Raw genomic sequence first — 20,645 nt, 5'->3', positions numbered from 1 at the left:
GACCATTTAGGATACTGGGAATTGAACCCGGGTTGGCCCCATGCAAGGCAGACGCCCTACCCGTTGTGCTATCACTCCAGCCCCACTAAACTTATTTTTTTAAAAAATAAGTTATTCTGTAGTAATTTTGCTATATTATTTATTTATTTGGGGACCATACTTAGCAGTGCTCAGGGGCCGTTCCTGGCGCTGTGCTTGGGAGTGACTCCTGGAGGTACTCAGTGAGCCACATGCAGTGCCCGGGATTTCAGCCAGGGCTGAGTGCATGCAAAGCATGCAGCTTCCTGTATTGTTTGTCCAGCTTCTTGAAGTAATTTTAGATTAGAAGAAAGTCATAAGAATAGCACCGTTAGAATGAACACTTGCCCAGTTTGTTTCTGCTAGTGCATCTCTCTGTGGGAACATTGTCTAAAGTGTCACTGGCTGATTTTTTTTTAATTAGTGAAACTCCTAACTTCATTCAGATTTCTTCAGTTTCCTTTTATGTTCTTTTGTTGTTTGTTGTTGAGCCACAGCTGCCTTATGGCTTAATCCTCGCTCTGCACTCGGGAATCACTCCTAGCAGTGCTCAGGGGACCATATGGGGTGCCAAGGATCAAACCCTGCCGGTCGTGTGCATGTCACGCGCTCTACCTGCTGTCCTCTCTCTCCAGCCCCTCTAGTAATGTCCATTTTTGGATTGCTCTATCCAGTACAGAATACTACCTTGTATTGAGTTGTATCATCTCATGCTGTCCTTTGGTGGTGTTGTAATGTTTATTTATTTTTCCTTATCTTTCATAATCTTCACAATTTGATGGAGTGCTACTCAGGAATTTGGTAGAATGTCCCTCTAAATGATTGTCTCCTGAGGTATTTTTTTTGTGTGTGATTTAAACTGGACTAAAGGTTCTTAGATTTACACAGGGTTGAAGTGTCCTTCTTATCACATATTCTGAAGGTGCACAGTATCCGCATGGTATCACCCACTGGTTGATATTGTGTATGCACAGAAAGTTTGCACATTCTAGTGTACAGCTCAGTGAATCATCACAATGTGAGCATACCTATTTTAATACCCTCAGTAGAAAAATGGAGTGTTTCTAGGAGCCTCCCCCTTTCTTCTCCCTTTTTCCTCTCTTTGAGTTGTGGGGGCCAGACCCAGAAGAGTTTGGGTGCTATCAGAAGAGGAACCATGTTGTGCCAGGAATCAAACTCAGGGTCTCTATCCAGGAGCCACATGTCTAGTCCCAGTTTTCTCTTTTGAGCTTTAAATTCTGTGATTGTGTATTTTGGGTATATTTTCATTTTGGGGTGAGATTCATGTCTATTATATGTAACAGTGGTTTTTCTTTTTTTGCTTTTATGAGTAGATCATAATTTATATATACATTATTGTTGATGGGTATCAGTGTTTATTTTTGTCTCACAAATAATACCTTGATTAAAAAAAAATACCAAGAGGGATCCAGAGCAGTGGGTCAAGTGTTTGCCTTGCTTGTGGCAGTACCCGGCACCCCATATGGTAGGAGAGATTCCTGAGTACTGCTGGGTACTGACCCCCAAAACAAGACATAAAGATGGTATTTCTTAGGGACTTTTAATCCAAAACTATTTTAAAATGTTGATTAATACTTATTTGTAAACAGAAAAACAGGTGGTTTTATAAATGGCATGTATTTTCTTTCATGCCTTAGCAGAATAAATCATTGTTGGAATTTATTTAGGAGTAAATTCTGTAGAAGTCATAGCAAAGTCGAATTTCCATCTAATGTTAATTTTTTGCTTCCTAGTTTTAGTTCAGTTGACTGTTTTCTAGTGCTTGAAACTTGTCTAAGAATAATTGGACTCAAATTTGTCCTGTCTTTTGAGGGGGGTGAGGGAAGGAATGTTTTCTATAGGGTTTTTTATTTTGGGTTATTTTGTTTTTTGTAAATACTTGATTAGAGTGAAGGAGATTCTTTAGTCAACTGTTAGATAAGGCACATACAGTGAGGGGGGTGCACTTTAGGAGCAATCTCAAAACTCTGCCTAGCACAGTGAGAAATCCTTTTTTGTTGTTTGTTTTGGGACCACACCTGGCCCTGTGCTCAAGGGATCACTCCTGGCATTGATTGGGGGCTTATAAGAGGTACCGAGCATAGAACCTAGATCAGTTACAGACAGGGCAAGTGCATTATCTGCTGCACTATGTCTTCAGCCCCCAACATTAAGAAATCTTAACAAAACCTTTCTAAGTAATTAGCAGAAGTAGACCACCCCTCCCCAAGAAAAACAGTAGTAATGCAGAAGATTTGAAAAGGCTAACTGCTTTTCACCTAATGATATAAATAGTACTAAATCCAACAATGCCAGACTATAAATTCTTTTCATGTAAAGAATTATTTTTGGAAAAAAAATCTACCAAGATAGAGTGCAGATTGAACCACAGAACAAATGACAACACATTTCAAATACTGAAATACCTATCTCTGATCACAGCAGGATTAAAATATAAATTTTATTTAAAAGATTACTAAAAAGACCCCAAATGTTTGGAGTCACTGTAGCACTGTCACTAGCACTGTCATCCCATTGTTCATCGATTTGCTTGAGCAAGCACCAGTAATATCTCCATCGTGAGACTTGTTACTGTTTTTGGCATATCAAATATGCCATAGGTAGCTTGCCAGGCTCTGCCATGCAGACAGGATACTCTCGGTAGCTTGTCGGGCTCTCCGAGAGGAACAGAGAAGTCGAACCCGGGTCGGCCATGTGCAAGGCAAATACCCTACCTACCCACTGTGCTCCAGTCTATTTTTTATAATCCATGGCTCATGGGTGAATAGTATGTTTTCTATATTTTTTTCATTGCATATATATATTCATATACATTTTTCTATATTTATTTTCATTGCATGCTATTAAAAATACAGCATATTAAGACTTGCAAGATGAAACTAAAGCTCTGTGTACAGCAAAATTTCTAATGCACTTGAAGAAAAAGCTAAAGATTATGAACTAAGTAATCATCTCAAGTGAGGAAAAAGTGATAGTGAACTCAAAAAAGAGAAGAATGAAATAAGAAACAAGGAATGATTACAAAAGTCGGGTCTTTGAAAATTGACTTGGTCCTTACCTACCGAAATTGATCAGGAATAACAAAAAAAAAAAGTATCAGATGGAAATTTGAAATCACTACGAAACCAAAAAGCACTGCAAAACAGGTAGCATTAAGATTTTTATGGCAGTGACATAATAAATGGAAATTTTGAATCTAATGTATATTTAATAAAGAAATTATATACTTAAATTACAATCCTTCCAAGTCCAGAATCAAATGGCTTCACTGATTCATTCTACTAGTCATTTAAGCAAGAAATGAGACAAAGGTTACTCTTTCAAGGAGCAGAAAAAGAGGTAACACTTCCCAACTTGTTTTACAAGGTCAGCACCATTGTGATACCGACAATACAGTAAAATAGGAAAATCACAACCCCTCTAATGAAGTAGATTTAAAACACTAATAAGATATTATAGATCAAATCTAAAAATATCTAAGGAAATTCACATTATAATAAAAAAATTAATTCCAGAAATGCAAAGTTGGGGTTAATATTAAAAAAAATTAGTCATTCAGCAAAATGTAATTCAGCATATTAACAGAATGAAGTAGTAAAATCATAAGATAATCATGTAGTTAGAAAGGTATTTGATAAAAAATTCAGTTGTCCCTTTGAAAGATAAACACACACACACATACACACATACACACACACACACACACACACAAAACAAACAAACAAAAATTTCTTTCCAAAGTAGAAAGAGTAGCCAAGTAGAAAGGCTCTCCATCTGATTAAGGATGAACTGAATTCAACTAACCTGGGACTTTGTTTACGTGTGTAATTGCTCTTCACCTTTGTCATCTGGCCTAGTTGTAGGACTGCCACACATGCTCAAAGGGCTTATTGTGCTCAGTCAGGAGAATGCTTCAAACTGGATGCTTGTAGAAGTCAGAGGCTCTGGGTCCCGTTTGCCCTGAGACCGCAGCCTGCGCTTTATGTTGTGGAGCATATATACTGTGACGGGGAGCAGCAGGTGGATTCCAGCCACTACACTGAACTGGATTCTGCCAACAGAGCATGGATGAGGACTCCGAGCATAAGATGAGAGCAGCTCTAGTTGATGACATGATAGGGTCACATAAAAGAGAAAGTCTAAAGGGATCTGAGTTGATCTAAGTTGATCCAATTCAGTTATGCTCAAATCTCTGACTGACAGAAACTGGGAAACAATGTATTTTGAGCTGCTAATATTGTAGCAATAAGAAACCAGATAATCACTATGGTTGCAGATACATCATTTTCCCCATTTAAAAAGAATTTATAAAGAAGGTCTGAAACTGTTATTAGTGCACAAAGTTAGATATATCTCTCTAGTGAACTTAGCCTGTTTGCCATTGCAAGGAGTCCTCATTACTTCTGCTGATGCTGTTTGCCTCACAGTTTATTTTGCGTGATTTGAGTAGTCTACCTAGCTTGCTTTTCTCTATCTACATCTTTTAAGATGTACCTCTTATATGTTTCCCCTCCTTCCTTACCTTTTGTGTGTGTGTGTTGGGGAGGGGAGAGAAGGTGGTGATTTCTGGGTTGGGAGGACCTGGATGGGTCACACTGTTGTGGAGCTGAGGGTCAGTGGGTTCACACTGTCAGTGCTGGCTGAGATCACTCTTGGAGGGGGTTAGAGGGGCAACGCTGGGGATCTAGTTCATGACCTCAAAGGCATTCTACTCTATTGCATGTTATCCCTGAGTCCTTTTAAAAAAAATCTGTCAACCTGTCTCTTAGATTCTTTCATCTTTGCTTAATGTGATAGCTAGTGTTTTTGAGTTTGTCTTTCTGTATTTTTTTGTCTCATCTTTGTAGGTATTTTCCTTTTATGTACTCTGCTGAAGTTCTCTTTTATTACATACGTCCTTAATACAAATTCTCTGATTTTTTTTTTTAGTGATTTCCCTAAAGATTAAAACATAAAACTTTTTTTTTTTTTTTTTGGTTTTTGGGTCACACCTGGTGATGCACAGGGGTTACTCCTGGCTCTGCACTCAGGAATTACTCCTGGCGGTGCTCAGGGGACCATATGGGATGCTGGGATTTGAACCCGGGTCGGCCACGTGCAAGGCAAACGCCCTACCTGCTATGCTATCACTCCAGCCCCAAAAAACATAAAATTTTTTTACTCAATTCAAGCCTATTATAAATTAGTATAAAACTTTACCCCTTCTTGGCTGATGAAGACCTTAAGATTACTGTTAATTCTAATTCCCTCCTATTCTTATTGTGGTATAGTTTTTGTCATTCTGACTTTCAGCATAGTTTCATTCTGGAAACATTATTATATATTCATTATTATTTTAAATTTACCTTTGTATTAACCATTTCTGGTAGCCCTTCATTTCTTCCTGCTTCCATCTGGGATAAAGAGAGCTCCCCGCTGCGAGCAGCAGGGGGATTCCAGCAACTGCATTGGAGTCTGCCAGCGGACAGAGCATGGATGAGAATTTTATTGCTCTAATATTATATTTCTGGTTAGCGGGTAGATTATTTTTCTCTTGGATTTAAGACTTTTTGTTTATAATTAACATGTATGTGTGTGTGTGTGTGTGTTTGTGTGTGTGTACATTTGCAGAGGGTGCCCGAGAAGAAGACCTCGATGCAGTGGAAGCTCAGATAGGTTGCAAGCTTCCTGACGATTACCGATGTTCCTATCGTATCCACAATGGACAGAAGTTAGTGGTTCCAGGGTAAGATACTAACTCTTTCGGATATTTTTTATGGGCTTGGGAGGGGTTCTCCCGGTGGTGCTTGGGGGTCCAGGCACCACCCACCATGTTCAGCCTGGCAGTGTAGGACTGATGGTACAGTGCTCTGGCTTAGCTATACAGTGGACCACCAGAGTCACTCCAGTGATACCGGGGGCCATATATTAAGTTTGTGGCAGCCACATGTAAACCATGAGCTTCACCCGTTTGAGCTGTCTCCTTGGCTCAGTTTTGGTTATTTTAAATAATAAAGGATGCTTTCTAGAATGAAAATAAGCAAGTTGTATTTATAGTTCCTCCCTTTTTATTTATTTTGCATTATTGAGGATTGAACCCAGGGCCTCATTCTTTCAAGGCATATTCTCTACTACCGAGCCACTTCCTTGGCCTTTGTAGTTGCTCTTAAAGATAAAGAATGGAGGAACTCCCTTCTTTCTCCTTGGAGCAGTTTGTTAAGACCTGTAGCTTGAATTTGATTTGACCAAAACGAATGTTACTCGAAAAACAATTTCTAGGAAGACATTGTTATAAATCACAATGAAATCTGATGGGGAGGGGTTGTGCCTGTGAATCACAGAACAGATGTGTATAGGTATATTTTTACTGAAATGAGTCAGATTATTGAAGTATTTATCCTGTTACTGGCCAGGATAATTGCGTGGAGTGCCTAAAACAAATTCTCTGTGCCATACATGTCAAATGCAGTTATTTGTACAGAGCTACACACATGTAATGACAGTAAATTTAGTTTTGTTCTAATCAGGTATAACCTGTAACTGAATGGTCTGTCTTAAACATCCTTTTAGAAAATGGTATTAATTATAGACTCCTTTTTTTTTTTTTTTTTAAAGCATACAGTGTAGTAGAAGTAAAATTCAGTCTATGTTTAAAAGCTGTATTCTTTGAATGGCTCACTCCTTTTGTTCTTTTATGAAATTAAGCTTTTTTTTTTTGCCTTTTGGGTCACACCCAATGATGCACAGGGGTTATTCCTGGCTCATGCACTCAGGAATTACTCCTGGTGGTGCTCGGGGGACCATATGGGATGCTGGGAATCGAACCCGGGTTGGCCCTACCCACTGTGCTATAGCTCCAGCTACCCTGAAATTAAGCTATTTCAGAGTCATTGCAGTAGTGAAAGTCAAATAAGATTTCTGGGGCTTTTTTTTTGGGTGGGGGCCACATCCAGTGGTGCTCAGGAGTAACCTCTGGCTCTACATTTAGAAATTACTCCTGGTGATGCTCAGGGAACCATGACTATATGGGATTCTGGGGATCAAATCCAGATTGGCTGCGTGCAAGGCAAATGCCCTACCCACATACCATCTCTCCAGCCCTTCAAATAAGAATTTAGGGAGAACTTTGCATAATTCTTATTAGAACTAGGTATCTCTTTGGAAACCTGGAAATAATACAAGGCCATGTTATTATTCCATGTTTGGGTTACTTGGAATCTGGAGGTGTTGTATACTTAGATCACAAGGTAGTATTTAGAAATCAAATACTGGGCAGTGAGAAATCGATAAGCCTAAGTTTGTTTTTTTTCTTTCCTGTTTTATTAACTCAGACATGACAAAATTGAAGAATTGTCACATTTCTGAAGCTAACAGCAGAGAATTTTACTAGCAGAGTTGTAAGAATTGTTTTCCAGAACTGATGTGACTAACAGTTTATTAATAATTTCAGCACAGAATTTTGACATATCCTCTGCTCACCTAAAAGAGGAATCTTGTCAAGGACCTACACCCTATGTTGTTTTCATACATATTCAGTGAGAAAAATTTATATTGTGCGTTTAAATTTTATGAAAGTTGAACAATTTTTTTTTTTTTTTGCTTTTTGGGTCACACCCAGCGATGCTCAGGGGTTACTCCTGGCTTTGCACTCAGGAATTACTCCTGGTGGTGCTTGGGGGACCATATGGGATGCCGGGGATCGAACCCGGGTCGGCCGCGTGCAAGGCAAACGCCCTACCCGCTGTGCTATCACTCCGGCCCGAAAGTTGAACAATTTTTAAGGCAAATTTACATTTATCAGTCCAGGTAGACTAAGGTAAGCTTACAGTTACATTTAGATAGAGGCATCAGGGAGAATTTACTCCTTGAAATATTGTCTATTTTCATATGTACCAAAACACTGTCAAATCAGGATATCCTAGCAAAATGGAATCTTGAAAAAGCAAGATTTTTGATTTAAGGAACATACCTGGCAATGCTCAGGGGTTACTCCTGGCTTTGCACTCAGGACTTAATCCTGGTGGTGGTTCGCAGGGAACCATATGGGATGCTGGGCATCAGACCAGGGTGGTCCACGTGCAAGGCAAGTGCCCTACCTGCTGTACTATCTCTCCAGCTGCAACAGCAAGATTTTTTGGTTTTTTTTGCGTGGGGCTGCACCTGGTTAAATACACAGGACTTACTCCTGGCTTGGTTCTCAGGGGGCCATATGAAGTGCTAGGGATCGGACCCAGTTTGGCTGTGTGTAGAGCAAAAGCCCTACCACTGTACTGTCACTCCAGTCCCTTTTCAAGCAAGATTTTTTTAATGCCAACATTTATGCATTTAGGTCTTTAGTTTAAATTCCATTTTTACTATTTACAAGTTTGGGCATATTTGCTGTTTTTTGGTATGATTTTAGGAATCGAATTTATGGCCTTGCCTCACACGTGCAAGGCAAGTGCTTTCCCACTGACCTGAGAGTTTGAATCCCAGCCTGAGAGTTTGAATTTAATACACAGCAGTAGCAGTACTTCGGGATGGTATTGATTTCTAATTGATAGGTGAATCTATTCTTGTAAAGCTGTGATTTTGAAATTGCTATTCCTTAAAAAGATGAAGCATGTCTGTTTGGCACGGCAATTGATTAAACTTTTGAGTCTGTATTCTCAGGTTGTTGGGAAGTATGGCGCTGTCTAATCACTATCGTTCAGAGGATTTGTTGGACGTCGACACGGCTGCTGGAGGCTTCCAGCAGAGACAGGGACTGAAGTACTGTCTCCCTTTGACTTTTTGCATACATACTGGTTTAAGTCAGTACATAGCAGTAGAAGCTGCGGAGGGCCGAAACAAAAACGAAGTTTTCTACCAATGTCCAGTAAGTAGCAAGTGTGTTTAATTGAGGTTTCGAGATGTGTTCTAATGATTGTATAAGTGTGTGCGTTCAGCATGTAGATGGCTAGAGAATATTATGCATTTTAATTCTAGACTTATCTAGCTAGAGGGTAAATATTCGTACATCATTTAACCATCAGGCAAACACTGTACACACAAGGAAAGCTGAAATTTGTGATAATTCATTTTACGTTCAAGGAAAATGAATGATTTTTTGCTGAAGTGATTATCATATACATTTCTAATTTTTTTTAATTTAAATTTTATTGAATCACCATATATACATTTCTAATTTTAAAAAATTTAAGCTTTAGAATTTCTTTCAATTTAAGTTCTGCTTGTAATAGAAACATTTGGAATTTTTTCTTTGAGTTGTCAAAAAATAAGGACTCTTTTAGCAGACGTTTGGTATTACTTTATTGTATTGAAGAATCTGTGGTATTTTGTTTTGTTTTTGTAGTGCTGGGAATTAAACCCAGGCCTCACACTTGCAAGGCACATGACCTGCCTTTGAGCCACAGTCCTGACCCATCCCCTGCTTTGATTTTATTCTTATTTCTTTAGTTCTTGTAATTCTCCATTTGTTGAGCTTTAGTTTTCATATTTGCCTAGATGTTCACTTTTTTTTTTTTTCTTTTTGGGTCACACCCGGCGATGCACAGAAGTTACTCCTGGCTCTGCGCTCAGGGAACCATATGGGATGCTGGGAATCGAACCCGGGTTGGCCGCGTGCAAGGCAAACACCCTACTCACTGTGCTATTGCTCCAGCCCTAGATGTTCACTTTTAAGTTAGAAGTGGAATTTAAATAGAAAATATTTTTTACACTCACCAGAGATACATGATTCCATATAACATTTAAAAACATTTGAAAAACTTTTATAACTTTGAAGGTTTTTCTAAACCTCATGCCTCTTATCTCATTTTTGACTTAATTCCTCTGTAGGATTGTTGCCTGATGAGTTGGTCTCTCAGTTTACTAATGGAAGTGTGCAGGTGTCTTGGTTGTGAATCCAAAACCCTTTCTTCTAGAATAAGGCACAGGGCCGGAGCGATAGCACAGCGGGTCGGGCGTTTGCCTTGCACGCGGCCGACCCAGGTTCGATCCCCGGCATCCCATATGGTCCCCCAAGCACCGCCAGGAGTAATTCCTGAGTGCAAAGCCAGGAGTAACCCCTGAGCATCGCTGGGTGTGACCCAAAAAGCAAAAAAAAAAAAAAAATAGAATAAGGCACATATTATCTAAACTTAACTTTCAAATTCTTTTCTTTTTTGGGGGGGGGTCACACCTGGCAATGCACAGGGGTCACTCCTGGCTCTGCACTCAGGAATTACCCCTGGCTGTGCTCAGAGGACCATATGGGATGCTGGGAATCAAACCTGGGTCGGCCGCATGCAAGGCAAACACCCTACCCTCTGTGCTATTGCTCTAGCCCTCAAATTTCTCTTAACTTTAATAGGAATAATGTTTAACTGTTGAAAGAGCCTGTAACTTTTTTTGCTTCTTTTTTTTCTGGGAGTCGGGTGGCGGTGCGAGGGCAGGGTCCCATACATGGTGATGTTCAGGGGTTACTCCTGATTCTGCACTTGGGAATTATTCCTGGCGGTGCCAGAGAGTGAATCCTAGTTCAACCGTGTTTAAGGCAAGTGCCCTACCCACTGTACTGTCACTCTGGCCCCAAGCCTTTCATTTTTCTGAGAGCTGTATAGAAAGACTAACTGTAAAAGTCATAAAGGCAGAAACTGAAAAGTGTGAGGAATGTTCAAGTAACTGGTTAGAACGACTGTTGCCTTCATGTTTTCCCTTGTCTATGGGAATGAATATGGATAATGAACAATGAGCAATTAAGTAAAAAATATTTAATTACAATTTTCTTTTTCTTGTCTAGGATCAAATTGCTCGGAATCCAGCTGCTATTGACATGTTTATAATAGGTAGGAGAAATAATGAGGTGTTTGGTTTATTTTTGATTTGGTAATCATTGAGATACATTAAAATATTTCACCCGGATTTTTTTCATAAGCCATAAGAAATTTAATTTTCCTCATATATTGCATGAAGTTTTAAAAATGATTTGAAATCTACTGGAAAAAAGGTACTTCTAAAAGGTATAAAACTTTACCTTTCATGAATTTTAATGACTTTTTCATGTGACTCCGTAATATTCTGCTAATGGGATAGTGATTATTTAAATATGATAGCATTTATGAAATATGTTGTTAGAATAGGCCATTAATAGATAATAAGAGTCTGCTGTAGTTGTCTGCCTTCTCTCAATGAATGCCTTTAAAATTTTAAAGATGTATATACCTTCACACTCAATTTTATATTGTTCCTGTCTGTTGTTTCCTAATGGGAATAATAAGATGCTCTAAATTTAGCATTTCATTTTCAGTGTGGCAGAGTGCAAGAACTAGGCTAATAGAAATAAGGTGACAGAGGAAATCATTGAGCAACATTGATTAAAGAAATAATATGTGCTTGTCTCTGAGAGTAAATAATGGGGATGTGAGATATTTATCTAGAAGGGAAAAATAATAATTGATGTAAATACTTGGCTGTTGTTCTGGACACTAGATCACAGATAATTTCACAGTTCACAGAAAACTGTTCCAGTTTTCTTTTTTTTCTTTCTTTCTTTCTTTTCTTTGTTGAGCTGGTCACGAGACTATGGAGGTAGGACCTCTGTATATTTGTTTGGTGCTGCTGGACTGCTTTGAAACTGGCACATGACCAGTGCGCCTCTCCTGTGTTAAGAGCCTCACTAATGCAGAATTCTGTGCCTGGGCCAGGCATGCACCCCGATCACCTGAGAATAAGTGCTGATGTGTCCCTGTAGTTGCTCCTTAGACATAGTGTATTATGTCCTTTGGTCCTTATGTTCTAGAAGTTACAGACAGAAGACTTTGTTTTCTTTTTAAAGTATTTTTTTGTTTTCATTGCTTCTCTTTGCGGGGAGTGGGGAAAGCCACACCAGCCAGTGGTTAAGGCTTTCTCCTGGCTCAGTGTTCCGGGATCTCTCCTCGTGAGGCTTGGGGGAACCATAGAGGGTGCTGGGGTTGAACTTGGGTCTGCCATAACAAGGCAAGCTCCTTCCCCGCTGTCCTCTCTTTCTGGATCCAAGATTTCGTGTCCTTGATTAGAACATGCTAAATTTATAGATCTGTATTTAATTGTAAGGGCCAAAAGTGATTTCAAGGCAGTTAAAGGCTCCATAGTTGGGATTAAGAGAAAACTGAGATTAGAAATGACACGATAGAGGACTGCTAAACTTGTAAATATTTCTAGTTTGGGTTGTACATTTTTAAATTCAGCACAGAGAATTTTTAAATCATTTTTTTCTTTCCTGTATATGTTTGACAAAACCTATTTGTTTTCTTTTCCTCCCCTTTCCTGGTTCCTAGGTGCTACTTTTACGGACTGGTTTACTTCTTATGTCAACAATGTTGTATCAGGAGGCTTCCCCATCATCAGAGACCAAATCTTCAGGTACTTCACTTGAGGTTGTTGTCTTAAAATTGTGTGGGTTTTTTGTTTGTCTTGCCCATACCCAGCTGTGCTCAGGGCTTCAGGAGACCATATGGGGTGCCAGGGATTGAACCCAGATCAGTTGCATGCAAGGCAAGCACTCTACCTACTGTACTATTGCTCTGACTCCTGAGATTGTTTTAAATTGGAAAAATGTAAAGCTATAGATAATGTGATAGTTTCCCAATGTTAATTACAAAGTTGTTTTATTACTTGAAATCTCACTTTTTTTTCTCTTTAAAGCTAAAAAAAAATGGAAAAAAGAAAAATCTTTGCATGGACTGTTTTTCTTATTTTTAATAAGTGAGAAGAAAAAATAATTGTGATTTTAAAAACTAAAGCTGTTTGCTGAGTAATATTTTGCTAACTTACTCTGACAAAAATTTGCAATTTGTTAACGAACTATCAAGGTGTGATACATAGTATTAGAGTTAATAGCAGTTTACGGCACTTAAGTGACTACAATAATGGATTAATTGTATATTTATAGCTTCTAGAATAAACACGTAATTGCATGTTTATTGGCAACCACAGTTATTGGCTTTAACTGCATTTTCATTGCCTCAAAACTTTCCTTTTCTTTTTTTAATAAGGCAAACTCTTTTTCAATTTCCAAGTTAGTTACTGACTCATTATTAGAGCTACTGATCTTTCAACTTCACGTGCTGTTATTACCAACACCCAGGCTCTTCAACATTTTTGAGTTTGTGTGTAATTCCATGGGTGTTTGTTTTTTTGTTATTTGGTTTTTGGGTTTTTTTTTTTGCTTTTTGGGTCATGCTCAGTGATGCACAGGAGTTACTCCTGGCTTTGCACTCAGGAATTACTCCTGGTGATGCTCGGGGGACCATACGGGATGCTGGAAATTTAACCTGGGTTAGTCACATGTATGGCAAACACTCTACCCACTGTGCTATCGCTCCAGCCCCCCTCCACGGGGTTTTTTTAAAAAAAAGATTAAACACTGAATCATATTTAAGATTCCAAAAATGAAAGTTTTGATCTTAAAGGTTAAACTATTCCATGTTGTTTTTAAAATATTTTTATTTATTTATTTTTTATTTTTTTATTAGTGAATCACCCTGGGGGTGCCATTACAGACTTAAAAACTTTAGTGCTTGCATTTCAGTCATACAATGATCGAGTACCCATCCCTCCACCAGTGCCCATTTTCTACCACCAATGGTCCCTGCATCCCTCCCATCACACGATTCTGTTACCACCCCCCACACGCCACTCCACCTCTGTGGCAGGGCGGGCTGAAAGTAGACTTTTTAATATTTTTAGAATTAATCGATATTAAAATGTTAATTTTTAAAAATTTCTTAGGTATGTTCATGATCCAGAGTGTGTGGCAACAACTGGGGATATCACTGTTTCAGTTTCCACTTCTTTTCTGCCAGAACTGAGCTCCGTGCATCCACCCCACTACTTCTTCACCTACAGAATCAGGTAAGGACTTTAATGGTATTGCCTATCATCTACCAGAAGACTATTTATGAACAAGGTGATGTTGTCTCATTGGAAATGACATCAAACACATTTTGATAGACGGCTCCTTGCTGAAGTGTGGAGGAATGTACATAGTAGAAAATTTTCCCAGCATAATATATGTAAAGTACCATGAATTTATATTAACTTTTAAGTTATATAAGTAAATTCTTGAATACCCACTGTGCTTAAATTACTGTGTAGGTACTTAAGTTGGACTGGTCAATTTTAGTTATCATAAAAATTCCATATTAGCATTGTAAGGCATTCTCAAAGCTTTGGTATTGACCAAGATAAAATTTATACATTATAAATTTTCTATATAGCATATTTAGTAAATCACTGTCATCCCGTTGTTCATTGATTTGCTTGAGCGGGCACCAGTAACGTCTCTATTCCCTGAGATTTTAGGAGCCTCTCCTTGTCTTTCCCAACGATTGAAGGCTCTTTCAGGGTCAGGGGAATGAGACCTATCATTACTGTTTATCGAATATGCCAAGAGTAGCTTTCTAGGCTCTGCTGTGCAGGCAGGATACTCTCGGTAGCTTGCCGGGCTCTCCGAGAGGTATGTATATATCTGTTACTGTATTTGGGATATGAATATGCCACAGGAGCTTCCCAGGCTCTCCCATGTGGGCAATAAACTCTCGGTAGCTTGCCAGGTTCTCCAAGAGAGAGAACTGGGCTATTAGATGTCTTTATGTTGTTATATCTTATATCTTATATATTATATCATATATAATGTAGTTATATATTATATAAAAACAATACATAATGATGATGATGATATGATATATATGATATGATAATATGATAAAATGATAATAATGATCATGAATACTATAATTAATAATAATATATAAACAAACATATAATATGTTATAATGTTATGTAATATACATATATTATAAATATTCCATAATATATCTAATATTAGGCTATTAGATATAAAACTAAGCTTCTTGGTTTTATAGTCTCTGGACGTTGGCCATTGATGGGATTACACAGTGCCGGGGATATTTCTGGGTGTGACTGCCTACCTACTAGAAAATGGGAAATCTGGGTGGAAGAGGCCCAGTCCTGATCCGAGCAGTCTTGGAGATCTCAGCCCCGGGTCTCTCACACCTGGGTTCCTCTGCCGGTTCCTTCATGCGTGAGGCTCGTCTGAAAGTAGAATTTAATAAATATGCTTACTATATATCAGACATGATGGTAAATGTAGGATTTTGTTAGAAAATACTAATTAGAAGTTCATGATGTGCTGGTAAAACAATTCATTGGTATAGGTACTTAGGATACTTATTTTTGAGATATATTTTTAGATAATAAATGCACATGTATATACTGGAATTATTTTCTTAGTCATCCTATCCAGGAAGCATCCTGGGATTGCTTTTCTTTTGTTTTTGTAATGTTTTTGTGCCACAACCTGGCAATGCTCAGTTTACTCCTCGCTCTGTGCTCAGGGATCATTCCTGGTGATGCTCAGAGGACCATATGGGGCACTGGGGGTCAAATTGGGGTCTGCCATATACAAGCCGAGCATCTTGCTTGCTATACTATCACTTCAGCCTCCGGGAAGCATCCTACTATTTTAATATTGTTTATAGTCCCTGTAGTTGTTTGGTGTTTTAATTGTTTTTATTTAGATTATTCCAGGGATTAAAACATGCATAAAATAGTAACAAAATATTTCTGCATGCATACGCAGTGTATCAAAATAAAATTAGAGACAGGAGCTGGAGTGATAGCACAGTGGGTAGGGTATTTGCCTTGCACTCAGCCGACCCAGGTTTGATTCCCAGCATATGATCCCTGGAGCACTACCAGGAGTAATTCCTGAGTGCAGAGCCAGGACTTCCCCTGTGCATTGCCAGGTGTGACCCAAAAAGGAAAAAAAAATACTCAGAAATAGACAGTAGATTCCTAGGGAAAAAAAGGGATGGGGGAATTAGAGTATGGGATAAAAAGTCAGGTGTAATCCCATTTCTTACATAGTGACATTTTAGGTGCTTTAAGAATTCATGGAAAATGGAATGAAGGGTTGCATAGTATTGAACTAGAAAAATAAGACTCAGCTTTTTTCATTGCAATATATTTTAGATATATTATGCAATATATATTATAGATATATTATATATAATATATATATTATATATAATATATCTATAATATATATTATATATCTATAATATATAAATATATAATATATAGATATATTATGCAATATATTATGTCATTTTGCATACAGATCTTTATTTGAGTAGAAAAAATTTGCTGTCATTTTTGGTATATAAACTTTTCTCTTGCCTGTTCTGTTGATTCTTACTCTAAAGATCATGTGCATAAATTAAATGGAAAGGTTTTTATGGGAAAGAAGTCATTCAGGTCAAATCCTTTGGAAACTGAATAGAAATAGAAGATTAACATGGACTTTGGTTTGGGCTTAATATAGTTTGGGGATTTCTTCCAAATAATGTAGCTTTTAAACAAAAGAAGCCAAAAAAGGTCTTTATCCACCCTTTCCCTTTTCCAGGATTGAAATGTCAAAGGATGCACTTCCTGAGAAGGCTTGTCAGTTAGATAGTCGCTATTGGAGAATAACAAACGCTAAAGGTGACGTAGAAGAAGTCCAAGGACCAGGAGTAGTTGGTAAGTACCCAACTTGCTTCCTAGAGAGGGCATCTCATTGCTATTGCAGAGCTTGCAGATACGTGAGCACAGCTTAGAAAGTACCTGTTGTAATTGGTTGATAAACTGCATTTTTTTAACAGTTGTATCTACAATGTGGAAGATAAATATTCTGAACTTTTGTAACTATAGTACTTTGAAACATAAATATATATCTTTAGGGTCATTATTCTCTTGGTTCAGTAGGATAAACACAAATTGTTCTAAAATTACTGTAAGCTCAGTCAGGTATTGAGTTTTTATTTTATGGATTATCTGGCATTTTTTTTTTTACTTCTAAATTCTTTCCAGCTAGATATTTATTCATTGCCATAGTCTCATAGTCTATTGGGTTATAAGGCCTAGAGGAAAAGATAAAACACCATAGTTTTTGAAATATTGGGAAATAAATTGGTGCACAGAGTTTTATTATTTGGCATTTAGTTAACTCTAGCTGTGATTTACCACTGATGTTTAAAAATTAGGATTATCTTAAACTATGTCTGAGATTTCAATTTCTTTTGACTTGCTTTAGGATAAAGCATTATATTTAAGTTACATACTTTCATCATCTGACCTCAGATTATACAAAAATAAGTTTAAAGTTAAGTTGTTATAATTGCTGTGAAGAGTCATAATATCAAAGTCATCCTGAATTTGATATTAAGGAAATTTTATTAAAACTTTATATAAACTCTTTACTGTTATTTTCAGTTTCCTTTGGTATAAGAATTTTTTCTTAGTGAATGCCATTCTGATTGCACTAAATGCTCAAGATACATCTTCAGTTTTATGTTTTAGTCTCTTGCCACTTTATTTTTGGTTTTGGAGCCACTCCTGGCAGTATTCAGGGCTTGCTCCTGGCTCTGTGCTCAGAGAATCATACATGGTCCTGGGCTCTTACTGGGGTCAGCTACATGCAAGGCGAGTGCTTTAAGCAGTCTCCCTTATCTCCAGCCCCATCTTCTTTTTTTTAAAGATTGCTATATTTGTTAGAACTAGTTTTGACACTAAAAATATTACCCAGGTGTTTGAGATGGTATCTGCAGTACCTCATAACATGCTGAAGTAGAAAATATTCTTTCAGGGATTTTTTTAAAAATCTAGTGTTTCTTCCCTATTCCCCCACTCTGCCCCCCCCCCACACACGCATGAAAATCTGGGGAATTAAACATATATAACATCCTCATTTTCTTCTGCTAATATTTTGTGATATTTCCTTTTTGACTAGTTTTCTAATTACACATTTATTTTAAATAGTTTTGCTATAATGGAAAGCAGTTTTATATTTTGGTTTATTGTTAACTGTTTTCTCTGCAGGTGAATTTCCAATTATCAGCCCAGGGCGTGTATATGAATACACGAGTTGTACCACATTCTCTACAACATCAGGATATATGGAGGGATATTATACCTTCCATTTTCTTTACTTTAAAGACAAGATTTTTAATGTTGCCATTCCCCGATTCCATATGGCATGCCCTACATTTAGAGTGTCTATAGCTCGATTGGTAAGTGAAAATTTCCCCTGGTGGTGGTTTATATGTCTTTGTATAATTTTCTGAATAGGGAGTCCTCATAGATTATCCGAACAGGTGTAAATGGTGTTCAGAGGACTCTAGATATTTCTAGGAGAAGAGTCTTAGGAATGGGGGTAGGGTAGGAGACCTTCCTAAAGAAAGGCCCTTTTTGACCTCTTTTGTTTAAAAGCTACAGTATTTGGAAGAAATTTCCAAACTGTATTTTTAAACCTAAACCAAAGTCCACGTTAATCTTCTATTTCTATTCAGTTCCCAAAAGATTTGAACCAACTAGCTTGTCTTTCCCATAAAAATGCTTTCATTTAATTATACAATTGATCTTTAGAGTAAGGAGCAACAACAGAATGGGCAAGAGAAAAGTTTATAAACCAAAGATGACAGCAAATTTTTGCTACTCAAATAAAGATCTGTGTGCAAAATGATTTCTAAAACATATGGCAAATAAGTGAGACTCTGTATTTTGCAGTCGATCAATCTCTATTGTTGTATATTTTTTTCTGTTTGTTTTTTAGCAGTTTGAGTCTGTGTAAATTTGAGTGAAGAAAATTTGAGTCTGCACTCAAATTTTGCATATGTCCGGTACATGCATAAGACTCCTTATTACCAGTATTTCCGACCTGATTAGGACATTTTGTTACAACTGGTGTTTCTTCATTGACACTTTAGTTCACAGTTTACTTTAGATTTTTCTCCATGATATGTATTCATCCTTCTAACATATTTTTCACTGATTTCAAAAAAAAAAAATTCTTTGGCCTTATGAGAAATGTCATGCTAGATCAGTCATCACTGGTTTTACCATAGTTCATTAAGTCCCCAAAAGCAATTTTTACATTATTTTTGCTAAATACTGGCAGCTTTAACAGCTTTATAAAAAATCATGCCAGTAGGCTTGCTCTTCAAGCTCATGTTCTCCCTCGAACTCATATCTTGCTTGCACGTTTCTGCATCTCTTTGCTTGCTTGCTCTTTCAGGTTTGTGTCCTCTCTTGAACACGAATTCCTTTCCTTCTCTCCCCTCTTCACATCTGTCTAAGTTTCATTTGATAAAAGCTATCTTGCTTCACTAAAAATATAAAAATAAAAATAAATCCAATATTCAGTAAAGGTCATTACAAAGAGGGCTTAATGATAGACGTGCTTGTATCAGGGATTGTTTCTGAAGTCATTGAGGTGTATTTTAAAATCTGGATTTGGGGACTGTGACTTTGGCTCAGGTGGTAGATAGATGTGTGCGGCCTGGGTTTGATTTTCAGTGCCACAGTTTTGTTCTCTGCCACCCTCCAATCCCTCCCAAGCTCCAGTATGATCCTGGTGTATCCTGGGCATCACCAGAGTTGGACCAGGACCCCTTTGCACTTATGTTTCCCAAAGTGAAAAGAAATCCTGGTTTTTATAACTATTTTAATGACATGTTGGGGTAACCTCAATCTTAGGGACTATTAAAATGGCTAAATAAAGTGACCAATTTTAAGAACGGAATAGGGATAGGATATAAATTGCATGCCTGGCATACAATTGAGTCATAGGTATAGAATATTCATAAAGTGCTGGAATGCCCCAACCCTCGTGGGTAGTTCTGAAGTTAGTCTGGGAAGAGGGACATGATTGTGAGTGGATCATCCTCCCTTTTGGAAAGAAGAAGGATGATGGAAACCACCTCAGATCACTGTGGTTGTGGTCTGTCTAGTAAAAAGAATCTGCAGTTGGATTTGCAAGTGAAATTTAGGTTCCGTCGCTTTGCAGAAATGCTGTCTTCTGTGCATTTTTAGTACTGAGAACTGGGCACTCCTTGGAAAAAGGAAACGGAAAATGAAGAGTTTTCCATTTCTGGCTAGCCTAGTATGACTGCTCTCTTTTTATCCTGGAAAGTTGACATAATTCATCAGTGAAGCCTTTTGGGGTTGGAGTTCTTTTTGTGGGAACATTTTGAAATAGGAATTAAATTTCTCTAATGTTCAGATTTTGTTTTACCTTTGGGGGTTCTTTTGGGCATAAAATTATTCACAATGTCCTCTTAATCTCCTTTTAATGGCTGCAAGAGCTCTAGTCACACATTCTTTTCTATTCTTAATATAGTAATTTATATCTTCTCTGTGTAATCAGCTTAGGTAGGAGCTTATCACTTTTATTGATCATTTAAAGGAATAATTGGTTTTACTGATTTTTCCTTTACTGTTGATTATCTGTTTCACTAATTTCTGTAGTTATCTTTGTTTCTTCCCCATGGTTAACTTTGGATGTAATTTGCTTTTTTTCTGACTTCTTAAGGTAGAAGTTTATATCATTGATTTCGATTAATTTTACAGTTCACATTATTGTTTTTGATTAATTTCACAGCTGCTGTTGTATTATGTTTTCATTAACATTTCAAAATAATTCTCATCTCCCCTGCAGAATTCATTTTGAATCTCTAACTTCACTGTGATTAAGTCTGTTTCAAAACCACTGAAGATTTTTCAGTTATCATTGAGTTGATTTCTTATTTTGTTAGGATAGAGAATTCATTATGCATTTCAATCCT

The 20,645-nt window shown here is 37.5% G+C and overlaps 1 protein-coding gene across 2 annotated transcripts in view; it reads left to right on the top strand.

Moving 5' to 3' along the window:
- FBXO3 (F-box protein 3) overlaps positions 1-20,645 on the top strand; it is a 48,174-nt gene that overhangs the window by 16,069 nt on the left and 11,460 nt on the right. For both annotated transcript variants that reach the window (XM_055143110.1, XM_055143111.1), the window contains exons 4-10: positions 5,650-5,764; positions 8,671-8,875; positions 10,781-10,826; positions 12,297-12,381; positions 13,750-13,872; positions 16,448-16,563; positions 17,902-18,092. In XM_055143110.1, the coding sequence (XP_054999085.1) occupies positions 5,650-5,764; positions 8,671-8,875; positions 10,781-10,826; positions 12,297-12,381; positions 13,750-13,872; positions 16,448-16,563; positions 17,902-18,092 (881 nt within the window). The remainder of the gene's footprint in view (positions 1-5,649; positions 5,765-8,670; positions 8,876-10,780; positions 10,827-12,296; positions 12,382-13,749; positions 13,873-16,447; positions 16,564-17,901; positions 18,093-20,645) is intronic.

This window comes from Sorex araneus, chromosome 6 (assembly GCF_027595985.1).
Source record: "Sorex araneus isolate mSorAra2 chromosome 6, mSorAra2.pri, whole genome shotgun sequence".
Taxonomy (NCBI): Eukaryota; Metazoa; Chordata; class Mammalia; order Eulipotyphla; family Soricidae; genus Sorex; species Sorex araneus.
Note: the sequence above shows the minus strand (reverse complement) of the source record. Positions and strands in the feature narration are given on the sequence as shown.